The sequence below is a fragment of the Sminthopsis crassicaudata genome, chromosome 3 (assembly GCF_048593235.1).
Source record: "Sminthopsis crassicaudata isolate SCR6 chromosome 3, ASM4859323v1, whole genome shotgun sequence".
In the NCBI taxonomy this organism is placed as follows: domain Eukaryota; kingdom Metazoa; phylum Chordata; class Mammalia; order Dasyuromorphia; family Dasyuridae; genus Sminthopsis; species Sminthopsis crassicaudata.
In genome coordinates this window covers 458,344,521-458,362,883 of record NC_133619.1, presented here as the reverse complement: position 1 = coordinate 458,362,883, position 18,363 = coordinate 458,344,521, and the positions used below count along the sequence as shown (strand labels likewise).

Genomic DNA, 18,363 nt, shown 5'->3' with positions numbered 1-18,363 from the left:
GTATCTCTCTCTCTCTCTTTCTCCTTTCTCTCTCTCTCTCTCTCTCTCTCTTTCTCTCTCTCCTCTCTTTCTCTCTCTTTCTCTCTCTCTCTTTCTCCCTCTCTCTCTCTCTCTCTCTCTCTCCTCTCTCCTCTCTCTCTCTCTCTCTCTCTCTTTCTTTCTCTCTCTCTCTCTCTCTCTCTCTCTCTCTCTCTCTCTCTCTCTCTCTCTCTCTCTCTCTCTCTCTCTCTCTCCCCTTTCTTTCCCTCTTCCTTCTTTCATTGCCTTTCCCTCCTTCCTTCTACCTTTCACTCTCTTCTTGTTTTCCCTCTTCTCTATCTCTGTGTATCTCTATCTCTCTCTTTGCAATCTTCTCTGTGACCTTCTCCTCCTTTCCTCTTAGCTTAAATATGGTTGTTCCTCATGATTCTGTCCTTGATTCTCTTCCATTTTCTCTATTCTCTCAATTATACCCATAGTTTCAATTACTACCTCCACATAGCCGACTCCAAAATCCATATTTTTTCCTTCTAATCTTTCTTCAGGACTCTAGGATTATATGTTCAATTTGATGCTAGATATCTTTCCCTGAATTTGCTAATGGTATCTCAATCATAATATACCTAAAACTGAATTCATATTCTTGTTAAAACATATCTGTTATCCCAGATTTCTGTGTCTGTGGATGGCTCCACGATGCTCTTAGTCAACTTACCACATAACCTTTTAGTCATTTTTGACTCTTCAGTCTCCCTTACTCCATGTATCCAACCTGTTGCCAGTTTTTCTTGATTTTACCTCTATAATATTTCTTCTCTCCATCCCTTTCTTTCCATGTGTATGGGAATTATTCTAATTCAGTCTATCCCTTCTCTAATATGTCTTCAATCATCAGTGGCATTGTTAACCACCATTTTTGTCCTATTCATCCCTCCTCCTTGTTGAGGAAGAATATGAGCAAGTACAATTTTCTGAATGGTTTTTAGAAAAAAGATAATTGTTTATGCTCTAGTTCTGCCTTTCTCTGGATTACCATACTCTGTTGTTTAAGGAGTGTATTTAATGTAGATTTATTCAAGAAAAGTAGTTATTACCCTTCACCTTTTCTCAAATCTTTTTTCTGTTTAGCTGAACCCTAGTCATGCAAACTGGGCATAATGAAACCAGCTCCCCACAAAAACAAATATGCATGCTTGGTAATTATAACAGTATCCCTCATTTCCTCCCAATTACACATTCTTCACATCACTATTCAATTATCTTCCTAACAACTCCCAATCATGTCACTACTGGGTGGGGATGGGGGAAGATTTTCATTGGCTCCCTATTACTACTGGATAAAGTTTAAGTTCACCAGATCTTGATATTCAATGCCTTTCATAATATGGCTCCCACTCTTATGCTATTTTTTATCTAATGCTTTATATTCCAAGCAAATGGGTTGTTCCTTTTCCATTTATACCACTTTCTCTTTCTCTTATTTCCATACCTTTGTCCATGCTGCCACTCATGCCCAGAATGGGCTTTGTCAATCTTCTTCTTTGAATTCTCTCTTTTGATTTAAGGGCTAACTCAGGGACTACCTGTTCCAGGATACCCACCCTGAGCTTTGCAGGTGAAAAAAAATTATTTCTCTACATAAATTTTATTATTTATTTCTCATTTCATTTTGCTTGGACTCAGTTATTTGTGTACATTTCTTTTCTCTCATTAGGTTTTGAACTCTTTTAGGAGCAAAATTGAAACTATATCTCCAGTGCTTAGTCCAATGAAAAGTTGTTTCACAGCAAATGTATACACTATATTAGGCCAACTTGGAAAGGTCTAGATAAAAAGTCTGCACAGCAAACAAAAAACAAAAACAAAACAAAACAAAAAAAAAAACAGTTTCTTTTGGTAAGAATGATTACCACACAGCTGGAAAATGATAACCACACAGTAGGATGTTAAAGCAAAAAAATTTCAAAACCTTACACTATCTATATTTAACATAGTCACTGTCTCTTTTTGAAATTCAGTGTCATGAAATAAATCATCAATACCAAATATAAATTATCAAGTACCTACTTGTTATATGATTCTGTACTAACTGAAAAAAATTAAAATGGTGTTTTTATCTGATATTTTGATTCATAAGATTTTTCTCCCTTCTAATGCCCTCTGTTAAAAGGACTTTTTTTTTTCTTTGCTACAAGGCAGATTTAGAAACTAAATTTAAAATCTACTAGTAGGATTAGAATATAACTTCCAGGCATAAAACATTTACAGCTAAAAAGCAATTTAAACAAAGTTTCTTAATCTATTTCTAAGCATCAGAAAGGGATGTTCCTTAAGGAAAGCAATGATGTAGTGAAAAGCATTTGGGATTTGAAATCAGAAGCCTTGGGTATACTTCTTGGACTCTTCGTCTCTGTGATTCTCCATTTTCTCATCTGCAATGAGGTTAGATTAGATCGGAACTTCTTGAATGTCTTGTGGGTCATGGCTCCCTTTGGTGGTCTAGTGGAGTGTGGAACCTTTCTTAGAACTGTATTTTTTAAATGAATCAAATAAAATATCTAAGATTGCAAAGAAAATCAATTATATTGAAATGTAGTCATCTAAATTTTTGGTATGTTTATAGAGCCCACATTAATATATATTGGAATAGATAATCTCTAGTTTATCAACTAAATCTTGCTTGTTAAATCAATATATTCCCTTTATCTACTCCTGGATCATAGTGTAAGCAAAAAAACAAAAATGATTAGAAAGAAGAGTGTTTATTTTATATTCTTTAGAACAAAAGCTTGCATGGGGGACAATAACGGACAAGTAAAAGAAGTAAGATTAGGACTAAAAAAAATGATTTATTCTAACCCTAAGTATTGACAACTTCCTAGACATGCAAAGAGTATCAATAACCTTTGCAGTCTTCTCTCTTCCAGCCTAGTCCTCTGATTCTCTTCTGGCTGCCTTGAACTCCCTCCCCCTATGCTGTCCCATTTATTCCTATTCTACTTACTCATTTTTACCCCCACAATCAACATTTACCTTTCCTACAGTATAGTACAGTATGTTACTAGCCCAGGACTTGAACTAGAATACTGAGTGGAGAAAAGAGATGTCAACCCATCCCATAGTAGGTAATGATGATGAATGGACAATTAAAAGGACTTGGGAATTGCTTGGTGGGGAAATAATTATTTTGGTTTTAGGCATGTTGAGTTTAATAAGTTGGAAAGACCCTCAGGTAGGTTCAATGACAGGAAGTCATTTATATTGTGCTTGTATATTTATTTGCAAATACTTTTAACCTATGTTTGAGCCTCTCAAGGACCTTACAAGTTAGGTATTAAAGGTACTATCATCTTCATTTTATGGTTAAGAAATCATCATTCAGAAAGAAATGCGTTTTGTCTTTATTTTGAGAGGCTATACGGGATAGCAGAAAGGGGGTAGACTCAGAATAGGGAGATCTGGTATTCAATATTATTGAATTTAATTATTATAGGCAAGTCCTTTCATTTTTCAGAGCCTCCATTTTCTCCTCTGTTAAATGAGGCTAATGCCTATCATCAGAAGCAATGTGGCTTACTGGAGAGAGAGGTGGCTTTAGAGTCAGGAAAGTCTTGGTTCAGATTCTGTCAGATACTAGCAGTGGGACCACCAAAAAGGTCACTTAACCTTTAAGTGCTCCAGACAAATCTCTAAAATTCAGAGATGTCAAAAGGTGCCAGTTTGTTTTTTTAAAAAACACTTTCAATTTTATTGATGTTTTAAATTTTTCATAGTTTTTCCATTTTACAGGGTTTCTTTTACATTTCACTTTTACATTTTACAGTTTTATATTTGCCACATACTCCCATGTTATGAGAAATAAGAAAGAAACTCCGCTGTGATTGTCATAGGATGATCTGTTCCCTTTACCTTTATACAATGGACAATAGAGGCATCCTTGAACTTCTGGGACATAATCTCCTCTTGCCTTATAATCTGGAAAATTTCAGTTAGCTTTTGTTTGAGTGAAAAACAGCCTCCCCACCTTAAGAATGACAATACTAATAATGCAGCAATTTTATCTGAAAGTTCATGCAATATTTCAATCTGCAGCACCCCTTCTCCTCTCTATGCTAAAAAAAGTAGATTTTTTTTCTCTCTTTCTCTCATTTCCATGTTTCATCCTATTGGGGGAGGGAAAAAGCAAAGAAAAAAGAACAAATTTCTTGTAAAAACTATGTACTGTCAAGCAAAACAAATTCTGCCAGTGACTGTATATAAATATATATATATATGTTTCATTTTATAGTCTCTTGTAAAAGACAACATGTTTCATCATCAAGCCTCTGAAATTATCAGTGGTCGTTATTGATATTAGTTTTTACAGATTTCAAAGTTTGTTTTCACAGTGTTATCATAAAAATTCTTCTCCCAGTTCTATTAATTTTACTTTTCATTAGTTCTAATCTACTTTGGTAAAGAGAGGTTCTTTATCAATAATTTCCTAAATGAATGGAATCACAGATTTCCCAAAACATGATTAAGAAACCTTAAGATAACTGTAGAAATATGTTATTAGAGTTATTTTTATTATTATTACTACAGTGTTTTTCTTGGAGATTTCATTTACACCCATGGTTTTAATTATCTCTATGAAAATAACTCCCACATAGCCCCAATCACGTGCCTAAATTTTAGTATCACACTCATAGCTGTGTTGGATATTTTCAGTGGAATGTCTTGCCAGCATCTAAACCCCTACATGCCCAGGATTTAAATCATCACTTCCTTTCACCCCGCAAAAAAACCATCTCTATGTTGGTTAATGCTGCCATCATCATCATCATTTCCCCAGGCAAGTAGGAGAAGAGGAACTTGAAAACTCACTAAAGGATGCTACAACTGAAGGCTAAACCTTCACAATTCTGTGTGCATAGCATATAATGCTTATTAGTTGTCTATAACACACACACACACACACACACAACACACACATATATGTGTGTGTGTTGTGTGTGTGATCTGCACGTGTTATTTAAAAATATATATATTTTAAAAATAATATGCTCAGATCATTTTCAACTCTAGACTGAACCTTTATTGGCTGAAAATAGTAGAATTCTGATTATAGATGCTAATCCTTTTGCTCTGGGAGCTTCTGATAAGAGAGTTCGATTCCCACTTAGTTTTTTGAAAACAATATATTTTGCTACTCTTTTTGCTGTACAACAACCTACTGAGCTTAATGTGTGACTAAGATTAAGTTTTGCTAAAATTCTATTTTCTGTCTTTCCTTGTTTTTAGCCCACACAATCACTTTGCTATAGAGCCTTTTATAGAGGCAGGGTGGAATTAAATATTATTTCCTTTGACAGATACTATTAACACAAGGATTGCATTCAGTATTTTTAATATTACCTTATTAAGTCCAATAAAAGGTGTGAGGAATGCTTTTCATTCTATCCTCTTGCTGGCTGGAATAAAGAAGAATAACTCACTGAGGATGGAGAAATGTATTATGAGGGATGGTAAATATTCCAAAAGATACCAAGGAAGCAACTTTCCAAGTCCTGCTGGCCATTTGTTTCTAGTTTTTGAACATCATCTTACAGAGGATGAGACAACCAATGATGGCACTTCTCTGTGACCCTATAACCTTGTGTATCAGAGCCAAGACTACGAAGCTAATTTGACATTTAGCTCCACAAACCCACCAAATTCTGGGGTAACATCTTTTTGCAGCCTTGCTTCTTCCCCCTCCATATCTCTTTCCCTTTCTGAGACACTCAAAATTATCAAAGCTGGCAGACTTTCAGACAGAGTGAGAACTAGTAGGGGACAGTTGTGGCTTGTCCAGAGATAGGATTCTACCTCATAATGCAATGATCTTATATCTCTTCTTATAGTTTCTTCATTTTTAGTAACTCACTGACATCTAATTTTCTTTTAAAAATGTATTTGTTATGAACTTAACAATCATCAATGTTTCAATATACAAGAAGAGAGGATGACACATGTCTTGACCCCCTCTTAGAGGCAGGCTGGCCCTTTCCTCACACTTCCTGAAGCACAGGGCCAGTTGGCATACTACCTGTTTTCTACTGCCATATTTAGACTTACCATCTGCCACCACTGCTCAACAAGGACCTCTAGTCCTTGAAAGTTCATTGTAACTGGCCCAATCATTCTTGTTGTCATCTGGATACCTCTCCCTTCTCCCCAATAAATTCAGTGCCTGGCTCACAATCTACTTTTCCACTCTAAGTCTTGCACCCCTTAAATGCCCTATCCCAGAGTTCTTCAGTGTCTGCAGATCCCACGACCTTTGTTTACCTCAACTGTCCTCTCCCATCCCATCTGCCAATAGAATTTGTCCAAGGTCCAGTTAGTCATGGTCCTGCACTTGCACTGTATAGCATACCTCCCCTCTTAAAAATAAAAACAAGAACCAACAAAAAATCCAATCCTCTTCAATTGCCTAAAATCTTTTTATCTAGCTTCATACTCTTGACTAAAATTTATTTGCTCTAAAAGGTAATCTAATGGACTTCCCAGAATAAAAGACAGAATAAAACAACTTTTCCTGTTTTGAGGCAGTTGGTGGCATAAATCTAGCTTCAGACACCAGCTGTGTGATCTTAGGAGAATCACTCAAATTCTTGTCTGTCTCAATTGCCTCAGCTATAAAATGGGAATAGTAACAATACCTACCTCTCAGGATTTTTGTGAGGATCAAATAAGATACTTGTAAAGTGCTAAGCAGTGCCTGGCACTATATAAATGCTCTCCCCTCTTCCATCCCTTTGATAACGGAGAGGATGGACAGCAGAACAGATCTAAACAGTAATAATAGGAAAAAGGAATGGGAAAGTAGAGAAGCAATGTGGTACAATGGACAGTGAGCTAGTTTTGGATTGAGGAAGATCTGAACTCAAATCCTGCTTCAGACACATGCTGATTGGGTGACTGGTCAAATCACCTAATGTTTCAGTGAATGCCCCAAACTTTCCAAGCTGAGGAATAATTGCCTCGTTACATAGTAGAGGGTGTTCTTCATGCCAATGAAATTACAGTCCCAAGTCCAGGAAGGTCTGTGATGATGTGGAAAGCCTCAAGGCTGAAAATACCAAATCCAATCTAACAAGTATTTATTTTGTATTTTCCCATTAGAAACCACAGTGCTAGGTTTGGAAATTCAAAGACAATTTTTAAAAAGAGAGTTTCTGCCCTCAAGTTTATATTGCTCCTTGGGGATATAATATCTTTAGAGATAAGAGAAATGAGTGTTTGCTAACATCTACAGAAAACCAAACTATCCACAAAGACATTTTGGTGCTGTATTATAGAGTACCCAATTAAGAATCAGTTAATCAATAGATATGCATTAAGCACCTACTATGAGACAGAAGTTGTTTTAAGGGTTGGGATTACAAATCTTCTCCAAGGAGCTCACAATCTAATGAAGATGACAACACAAACAGCTATGTCCAAAATTTTGTCATTGTTCAGTCATGTCTGATTATCTACAATGTCATTTTTGACAAAGGTACTAGAGTGGTTTGCCATTTTCTTCTCTAGTTCATTTTATAGGTGAGAAAAACGAGGCAAATAGAGTTAAGTGACTTGCCCAGGGTCACACCGCTAGTAAGTATTTGAGGCCAGATTTGAACTCAGAGCTTCCTGACTCTAGGTCTAGATCTCTGTCCACCTGCTTTACCTCTCCCTTCTTTCAAGATACAAACAGGAAAAAATGCATATGATAGTAGAAGGGAGGCATTATTGAAGTGGGTAGAGGCATGAAGATTTGAATTGGCATATTGATGGTAATGAAAGAAGTCAAGAGGTTAGAGGAAAAGCATTTTAAATATGGGAGACAGTCAAAGAAAAGATTTGGAATTAGGAGAGAAAATGTCATTTTTCTTATGAATCCAATATGAGTCAGATGATTAGCTCTGTGGAATTTCTGCATGTTTGCCAACTTTACATGTGTTTCTGGACCAGGATGACCTCTGTGAATCCCATACCACACTAACTTCAGGTCAGTGGATTGGCTTACTCTCTCAGTGATATTTTGATAGCTGCCTTAAAGTAACAAAGCTGTCAGGCTTAATTTTTAAAAAATTGTTCTGTGTGATTTTAATTGCTCTTGGAAATTGTAACCTGATGTGACAAGATTATTATACATTGCTCATTAATGGGGGTCTCCAAAACCAGAAAAATACCGTTGAGATGGCTATGAACTGTCCTCTTTGGACATTTTAGTCTTGTCCTTGAAATAAATAGAAAAGACATCTGGGAAATCCTGGTTCTGCCCTTGCTTTGTGTTATGACAAGGTCATGGAGTGAATATACAAGAGGAAAGGATTAGAAAGGAGACTGTCAACATTTCCTGTTTCCTAATGGGCACCTATGGGCCTCCTGGACTTGGTGATCATTAACCTGAGAATGTCTTGGTTCTGCCCTTGCTTTATTGGTCAACTTCACAACTGAGTGAGCTCGAAACAAATAGAACCCTAAATGGTAAAATATTTGTCTCTAGCCTGGTTGAAGATTTTCATTACATGTTATTTTGACTAGCAATGGCCCAGGGAGGTAGCTTCTCAATAAAAAATCTATGTGAGGAGTATTGATTGAGAGAATGGCAATGCATTGAATGGCCTGGAATTCTTCTCTGTGCATTTTAAGAATTGTTTCTATCCTGGGTTTTACAGGTTACTACCTCTTCTCCAGAGGTATAACTAGGTTTGGCTTGGTTTTGTACTTAGGAAAAATAGTTTAGGTGGAGGAACAGCAACACATACATAGGACTAACTATAAGTACAGTCACACGAGAGAGAGTCCCCCAAACCACCTTGAATGCATCCATCTCTTTAGATCTCAGAAGCAAAGCAGGACTACAGTTGGTTTGTCCTTGGAGGGAAGAATGCTTTTGACTATTGGGTGCTATAGGCTTGATGAGGTGCCATGGTTTAATGGAGAGGGTATTGATTCTGGAGTGAGAAAGAACTAGACTTGAGTTCTGCCTCAGATATTTATTAGCTATGTGACTCTGGGCAGTCATTTAATTTCTGTGAGCTTCAGTTTCTATATCTACAGATAGGAGGTGATTTAGAAAGTCTTTCCCTAGTGAAAGTTGATGATCCTAAAATTTCGTCCAACTGATCCCCTTTTTTGTTTTCTCCCAGGTCCCCTCTTATTCCTGACCTGGGCAAGACAGCAGTCTCCATGGGCTCTACAGGATAGACAAAATCTTAGCTGCCCATTCCTCGTTATGACTATACTACTTCCCAAATCTAAACTGTGTGTTTTAAGAAGAAAATTAGAAAATCAAATCTTTTCCTTATATAACGTCAGAAAGTAGTGGTTAGCTAGTCCAGTTATCTAATGGTTTTTTGATGGACTTTTTTTTTTTTTTTGGCAATAATGTATAAACAGTTGTATTGTCACTAAATTGTCAGCCCCCCCAAAATGGTCATCATCTAATTTCTCCTTACTAACCATTAAATTCAGTAATTGGTCTTAATCTTGAGAATATAAGGCTTTGTACTACACCAAGGTATTGACCTTCTCACCTTGGGTTCTTCCTTAAACAGAAAAACCAAATATTTTGCCTCCCTCATGGATGCTTCAGATATATGAGAGTACATTTTGCTATGCTTTTCCTCATTTTAATCAAGTATTATATGAAAGGAGATAGGAGAACAGTTATATTACACTTATTATAGGTTGTTTTGAGACTCCCTTATGTAAGACACTATGAAAATAAAAAATATGTTCTACACTGCTTGACTTTTCTGCATCAGTGCAAGAAAAACAACTCCATGTATATGGCCTAGTATAAGAGATGCAAATCATTTTAATATACAAAGGGTGACATGTTAATAACAATGCTTGTGTTTTGTTTTGTTTTCCATTTTCTAGCTGCTGTTGTCTGTGTTACCCTTCTCAACAGACTGGAATGTGACCAGATCAGTTCGCCCCATGAAGTCCTACTAGAATATCAGCAGCGGCCCCAGCAACTGATCTCAATTCTTATCAAAAAGCGCCTTAGACAACATAACCCAAAGTAATTTGCAGCCAGCCAAACTATCCCTCTTCACTTCCAATTATATGCAAATTCCATTTTTTTGAAGCAAGCTTAAATATGGCAGCCCCAATGAAACAAATGACTTGCTCAATTGTAATTTTTATTGTGGTACAAAGCCCCAAATCAAGCTCACACTGAAATACACCAGCCATTTTGTAGATATGATTACCAGTCAATCTATTTCTGAAACCCATCCAGACCTTCATGTTAGAACACTGTCAGACCATCTTAAGATTTGGACAAGTTTCAGCAGTTGAGCATACACGTTCAAAATATTTACCTCCCAAATGTCAGTTTAATATGGATGTACATGGAAAAATCATCCTAGGGAAATGGGTCACACTTCACTTTCTTTCCATCTGCATGATTTCAGTAAATTAGAGAGTGGGAATTCAAAACCTAGGTAGTTATTTTTATGTGAATGATTTTATTTCAAAAGAAAGGTAGTATGGGTTTCATATTTATTTCTGAGAAAAAAGACAGTAATCAGATAGGGTGAGTTGAGGGCAATATTTAGCTGTTTATAAAGCTAGACTATCGTTTAGCATTGATAGTTTATAGGATTTATAGTTTTAATTCATAGAAAAATGACCAACTTGGCAGAGGAATTTTTGGAATTGGTGTTAAAGCTTTGTAGAATATTATAGCAGATTTTTCTCAGCACCTATATGATACCTTGGTAGTCGGCTTGGCCCTCCGGGAAGAACCATACCTCTTTTAGGCTGTTCAGTGCACTGGAATAATTGCCTAAGCCTTTGGCTCTTTTCCAAGGCTGACAAATGCAAGAAGGGGACAAGGTGATTGGGGGGAGGGGATGGAGTTTGGTGGTTTGGTTATTATACAAGTTAATGTGTGAGGTTTTGTACATAAATGATCTGTACATATGTTTATATATTTTAGTTCAAATAAAGCTTTAATTATGTTTTCATACACTTACTGATACTTTTGGTGTCAATCCTGTTCACACCAGAAAATAAAAGTGATTGAAGGAAAAACACTATCAGCTGTCAGAGACTCTTAAGGCAGCTTTGTAGTGCGATGTGATGCAGAAGACTTGGGTTTGAGTTGTGTGATTCTGGGTAAAGTGCTAAACTCTTCTGAATCTGTTTCTCTTTCTGTACAAAAGGGATAATGCTTGTGAAAATACTTTATAATTTTGTTTTGAGGAAAGTATATTATAGGTCTTAAGGTAGAGATTTTATTTTGAGAGAGCTTTCCTACTCTAACACAATACCAAAAAATAGAACCCTGCTTTTGGCATCATGGAAGTGAGTTTAGCCATCAGCAATGTTTCACTTCCCCAGCAACTGTTTCTTATGACTCGCGAGGATTCTTTTTTTCTACTCCATTGGGTGGTTGGGATATCACTACAAAATGGGCAAGGGGGCATCTGAGCACTTTCCTTGGTACTTTGGGGGAAGGGTAGTGAGTAAGGGATAAATAAATGACTTGCAACTCTATTAAATGCATAGTTTATGGAATGTAATATGTGCAGAACAGTCTTTGGAGTAGCAATTCAACCTTTGCTTCTTCCTGTCAGTCAGTCTCCTGTTCAGATATCCCTCACAGAGATCTGGTTTCAAGGTTCGCCTTCTCACTACACAATCCTCTAAGCTGCCATTTCCATCTGTACAGAAAATAACCAGGAACTCTTGTGCTCTGAGACAAGTGCCACCAACACCTGGTATTTCTCAGAGGGCCAAGCTCACTATACATATACTTAAATCATACCAAAGTTTTGAGCAGATTTTGAGAAAAATCTGTTATATAGCTCTTTTTTATGGCGGCAAAGAATTGGAAATTGAGGAGATGTCCATCAATTGAGGAATGATTGAACGTTGTATATGGTTGTGTTGGAATACTATTGTACTATAAGAGCCACCTGATGTCAGAAAACCTGGAAAGCCTTACATGAACTGATACAAAGTGAAGTAAGGGACTTCCGGCCAAGATGGCAGCGTGGAGGCAGACAGCTGCTTGAGCTCCTTGTTTTCTCTCAGAACTTACTTCATGACAAGCCTCTGACTTAATGCTTGACCCAGAAAGAAATCCACAAATAATCACCAAGAGAAGACATCCTTGAAAGTCGCCAGAAAAGGTCTGTGTTTGCTCGGGGGAGGGTCAATCAGACTGGGTGCAGACTGAGGGCAGGCAGCCAGACAAGACAGGCAGCTCACACAGCTCAGACAGGAGGGGGAGGGGTGTGATCTCTGCTGCTTCTGTGAAAGGGCTTTTGCCCCAGTGTGGATGCTCCGTCTTGGCAGCAAGCCAGGAGCATCACAGAGGGTGTAAACATGGGAGGTGAAGATTAAAACCCCAGAAAGCCAGCGTCTCTCAGAACCCCCAAACCCAACGTGGACTGACTCGGTGCATTCTCAGAGCCTCAGAGCGCAGACTCAGTACAGTCATTGCTGTTCTGTTAGTGGCTCTCTGCTGCCCTACCCCCAGTCTGTAGAGGAAGCCCATTAATACCATCCAGCCCCATCCCCCGCAAAACAGACCAATTGTTTCTCTTGTCAGTTTGTTTTCTTTGATTCCGACTCTGACAAAATGAACAAAAAATTCAAAAGGGCTCTAACCATTGACAGCTTCTGTGTGGAGAGGGAGCAGAGTTCAAATGCTGAGGAGACTAGGAACAGACTGTTCCCAGATGTATCCCCTGGGAGGGATATAAGCTGCTCCTCAATACAAAAGAATCTCATAGAGGAAATCAAAAAGGCTCTCACAAGAGAGCTGGAAGAGAAATGGGAAAAAGAAAGGGAAGCTTGGCAAGAGAGCCTGGAGAAGTCATCCCATGCATTCAAAGACAGAGTGGATAAAGAAATCAATCATGAGAAACAAGATTAGTGAGCTGAAAAGGTAAAAACTCCAAGGAAAACAGATTAGTGAGCTGGAAAAGGTAAACAACTCCAAGGAAAACAGGATTAGTGAGCTGGAAAAAGAAATCAGCTCTCTAAAAAATAAAATGGATAAAATGGAAAAAAATTCCATAGAAGATAAAAACTCAATTGGACAATTACAAAGAGATATAAAAAAAGTGAGTGAAGAAAATACATCATTGAAAATTAGACTGGAACAAGTAGAAATGAATGACTCAAGGAGAAACCAAGAGGTAGTCAAGCAAAACCAGAGAAATGAAACAATTGAAAAGAATGTCAAGTACCTTACCAGAAAGACAACAGACCTGGAAAACAGATTCAGGAGAGACAATTTGAGAATAATCAGACTCCCTGAAAAATGGGAGGAAAAAAAGAGCTTGGACACCATTTTCGAGGAAATTATCAAAGAGAACTGCCCAGACATTTTGGAAACAGAGGGTAAAATAGACATTGAAAAAATTAATCGATCACCTACTGAAAGGGACCCTAAAATCAAAACGCCAAAAAATATAGTGGCCAAGTTCAAGGACCATCAGACAAAGGATAAAATACTGGAAACTGCTAGAAAAAAGCAATTCAGATATGGAGGAGCCACAATAAGGATAACCCAGGATCTAGCAGCATCCACATTAAAAGAACGAAGGTCCTGGAACATGATATTCCGAAAGGCTAAGGAACTTGGTATGCAGCCAAGAATAACTTACCCAGCAAAAATGAGCATCATTTTCCAGGGAAGAAGATGGACATTTAATGAAATAAATGAATTCCATGTATTCTTGATGAAAAAAACAGACCTACATAAAATGTTTGATCTTCAAATACAGAACTCAAGAGATTTCTAAAAAGGTAAAAAGAAATCTTGAGAACTATACTTCTGTCAAAAAAATATGTAAAGAACATATGTACAATTTGTCTTAGAAACTAGAGGTGGAAAGGAGATTATATCATAAAAAAGTGTAAAGTGGTGGTACTACATCTCATGAAGAGGCAAAGGTAACCTATTATATCTGAGAGAAAGAAAGGAGAGAGATGAACATAGTGTGTATCAATAGACATATTCGATTTATGGTGAAACTTCTTCCACTTCATTGAAAAGTGAAAGGGAAGGAGTAAGCTAAGGGGAAGGGAATACAGTAATTTTGAGGAAAAGGGGTAAAATAAGGGGAGGATCTTTAAGGTGGGGGAGGGATCCTAAAAAGGGAGGGCTGTGAAAAGCAAGTGGTGTTCACCAGTTTAATACTGGATAGGAGGGTAAAAGGGAAGGAAAGGGGAAAAGCATAAGCAGGGGTTAATAGGATGGCAAGCTATATAGAATTAGTCCTTCTAACCATAAATGTGAATGGGGCAAACTGCCTCATAAAGAGGAAGCAGTTAGCAGACTGGATTAAAAGTCAGAATCCTACTATATGTTGTTTACAGGAAACACACCTGAAACAGGGTGAGACATTCAAACTAAAAGTAAAAGGGTGGAGCAGAATCTATTATGCTTCAGGCAAAACCCAAAAAGCAGGAGTAGCCATCCTCATCTCAGATCAAGCAAAAACAAAAATTGATCTAATTAAAAGAGATAAGGAAGGGCATTATATCCTGCTAAAGGGCAGCATCAATAGTGCAGCAGTATCAATATTAAACATGTATGCACCAAGTGATGCAGCATCTAAATTCTTAAAAGAGAAATTAAGAGAGCTGCAAGAGGAAATAGATAGCAAAACTATAATAGCAGGAGATCTCAACCTTGCACTCTCAGAATTAGATAAATCAAACCACAAAATAAGAAAGAAGTCAAAGAGGTAAATAGAATACTAGAAAAGTTTGATATGATAGATATTTGGCGAAAGCTAAATGGAGACAGAAAGGAATATACTTTCTTCTCAGCAGTTCATGGAACCTATACAAAAATTGATCATATACTAGGGCATAAAAACCTCAAAATCAAATGCAGTAAGGCAGAAATAGTAAATGCATCCTTTTCAGACCATAATGCAATCAAAATAACATTTAATAAAAAGCCAGGGGAAAATAGACCAAAAAATAATTGGAAACTAAATAATCTTATACTAAAGAATGATTGGGTAAAACAGCAAATCATAGACATAATTAATAACTTCACCCAAGAAAATGACAATAATGAGACATCATACCAAAATGTGTGGGATACAGCCAAAGCAGTAATAAGGGGAAGTTTTATATCTCTACAGGCCTACTTGCATAAAATAGAGAAAGAGAGGGCCAACGAATTGGGCTTACAACTAAAATTGCTAGAAAAGGAACAAATTAAAAACCCGCAGACAAACACAAAACTTGAAATTCAAAAAATAAAAGGTGAGATTAATAAAATTGAAAGTAAAAAAACTATTGAATTAATTAATAAAACTAAGAGTCGGTTTTATGAAAAAACCAACAAAATAGACAAACCCTTAGTAAACCTGATTAAAAAAAAGGAAAGAGAAAAAGCAAATTGATAGTCTTGAAAATGAAAAGGGTGAACTCACCACTAATGAAGAGGAAATTAGAACAATAGTTAGGAGCTACTTTGCTCAACTTTATGCCGATAAATTCGATAACTTAAATGAAATGGAAGAATACCTTCAAAAATATAGCTTGCCCAGATTAACAGAGGAAGAAGTAAGTAGTCTAAATAGTCCCATCTCAGAAAAAGAAATAGACCAAGCTATTAACCAACTTCCTAAGAAAAAGTCCCCAGGACCAGATGGATTTACAGGTGAATTCTACCAAACATTTAAAGAACAACTAACTCCAATGCTATGTAAACTATTTGAAAAAATAGGGATTGAAGGAGTCCTACCAAATTCCTTCTATGACACAGACATGGTACTGATACCTAAACCAGGTAGATCGAAAACTGAGAAAGAAAACTATAGACCATTTTCCTTAATGAATATTGATGCTAAAATCTTAAATAAGATATTAGCAAATAGACTTCAGAAAATCATCCCCAGGATAATACACTATGACCAAGTGGGATTTATACCAGGAATGCAGAGCTGGTTTAATATTCGGAAAACTATTAGTATAATTGACCATATTAATAATCAAATTAATAAAAACCATATGATCATCTCAATAGATGCAGAAAAGGCATTTGATAAAATCCAACATCCATTCCTACTAAAAACGCTTGAGAGTATAGGAATAAATGGACTATTCCTTAAAATAATAAGGAGCATATATTTAAAACCTTCAGTAAACATCATATGTAATGGTGATAAACTAGAACCTTTCCCTGTAAGATCAGGAGTGAAACAAGGTTGCCCACTATCACCATTACTATTCAATATAGTACTAGAAACTCTAGCCTTGGCAATAAGAGCCGAGAAAGAGATTCAAGGAATTAGAGTAGGAAATGAAGAAATCAAATTGTCACTTTTCGCAGATGACATGACGGTATACTTAGAGAACCCCAAAGACTCTGCTAAAAAGCTATCAGAAATAATTCAGAATTTTAGCAAAGTCGCAGGATACAAAATAAATCCACATAAATCCTCAGGATTTTTATACATTACCAACACAATCCAACAGCAAGAGATACAAAGAGAAATTCCATTCAAAATAACAGTCGATAGTATAAAATATTTGGGAATATATCTACCAAAGGAGAGTCAGGAATTATATGACCAAATTACAAAACACTTGCCACAAAAATAAAGTCAGATTTAAATAATTGGGAAGACATTCAGTGTTCTTGGATAGGCCGAGCGAAGATGACAATATTCCCCAAACTAATCTATTTATTTAGTGCTATACCAATCAGACTCCCAAGAAACTATTTTAATGACCTAGAAAAAATAACAACAAAATTCATATGGAAGAATAAAAGGTCGAGAATTGCAAGGGAACTAATGAAAAAAAAGTCAGAGGAAGGTGGTCTAAGTGTACTTGATTTAAAGCTATATTATAAAGCAACAGTCACCAAAACCATTTGGTATTGGCTAAGAAATAGACTAGTTGATCAGTGGCATAGGTTAGATTCACAGGGCAAGATAGTGAATAAAAATAGCAATCTAATCTTTGACAAACCCAAGGATCCCAAATTTTGGGATAAGAATTCATTATTTGACAAAAACTGCTGGGAAAACTGGAAATTAGTATGGCAGAAACTAGGCATGGACCCACATTTAACACCACATACTAAGATTAGATAAAAATGGGTCCAAGATTTAGGCATAAAGAACGAAATCATAAATAAATTGGAGGAACATGGGATGGTTTACCTCTCAGACTTGTGGAGGAGGAAGGAGTTTGTATCCAAGGGAGAACTAGAGACCATTATTGATCACAAAATAGAACATTTTGATTACACCAAATTAAAAAGTTTCTGCACAAACAAAACTAATGCAAACAAGATTAGAAGGGAAGTAACAAATTGGGAAAACATTTTTACAGTTAAAGGTTCTGATAAAGGCCTCATCTCCAAAATATACAGAGAATTGACTTTAATTTATAAGAAATCAAGCCATTCTCCAATTGATAAATGGTCAAAGGATATGAACAGACAATTTTCAGATGATGAAATTAAAACTATTTCCACTCATATGAAAGAGTGTTCCAAATCACTATTGATCAGAGAAATGCAAATTAAGACAACTCTGAGGTATCATTACACACCTGTCAGATTGGCTAAGATGACAGGAACAAATAATGATGAATGTTGGAGGGGCTGTGGGAAAACTGGGACACTGATGCATTGTTGGTGGAGTTGTGAAAGAATCCAACCATTCTGGAGAGCAATCTGGAATTATGCCCAAAAAGTTATCAAAATGTGCATACCCTTTGACCCAGCCATACTACTACTGAGCTTATACCCCAAGGAACTACTAAAGAAGGGAAAGGGACCTGTATGTGCCAAAATGTTTGTGGCAGCCCTTTTCATAGTGGCTAGAAGCTGGAAGATGAATGGATGTCCATCAATTGGAGAATGGTTGGGTAAACTATGGTATATGAATGTTATGGAATATTATTGTTCTATAAGAAATGACCAACAGGAGAAATACAGAGAGGCTTGGAGAAACTTACATCAGCTGATGCTGAGTGAAACTAGCAGAACCAGAAGATCATTATACACTTCAACAATGATACCGTACAAGGATGTATGCTGATGGAAGTGGATTTCTTCAACATAGAGAAGAGGTAATCTAATTCCAATTGATTAATGATGGACAGAACCAGCTACATCCAGAAAAGGAACACTGGGAAATGAATGTAAACGGTTATTTTTACCTTCTGAATCCAATTCTTCCTGTGCAACAAAAAATTTGGTTCTACACACATATATTGTATCTAGAATATACTGTAATATATTTAACATATATAAGACTGCTTGCCATCTGGGGGAGGGGGTTGGGGGAGGAAGGGAAAAAATCTGAATAGAAGTAAGTGCAAGGGATAATGTTGTAAAAAATTACCCATGCATATGTACTG

At 36.6% G+C, this 18,363-nt stretch overlaps 1 protein-coding gene across 2 annotated transcripts in view; it reads left to right on the top strand.

Moving 5' to 3' along the window:
- The window catches only part of UPP2 (uridine phosphorylase 2), a 42,746-nt gene extending 31,765 nt beyond the window's left edge, over positions 1-10,981 (top strand). For both annotated transcript variants that reach the window (XM_074297421.1, XM_074297422.1), the window contains exon 7: positions 9,880-10,981. In XM_074297421.1, the coding sequence (XP_074153522.1) occupies positions 9,880-10,028 (149 nt within the window). In that variant the 3' untranslated portion in view covers positions 10,029-10,981. The remainder of the gene's footprint in view (positions 1-9,879) is intronic.
- Positions 10,982-18,363: the final 7,382 nt, after the last annotated feature.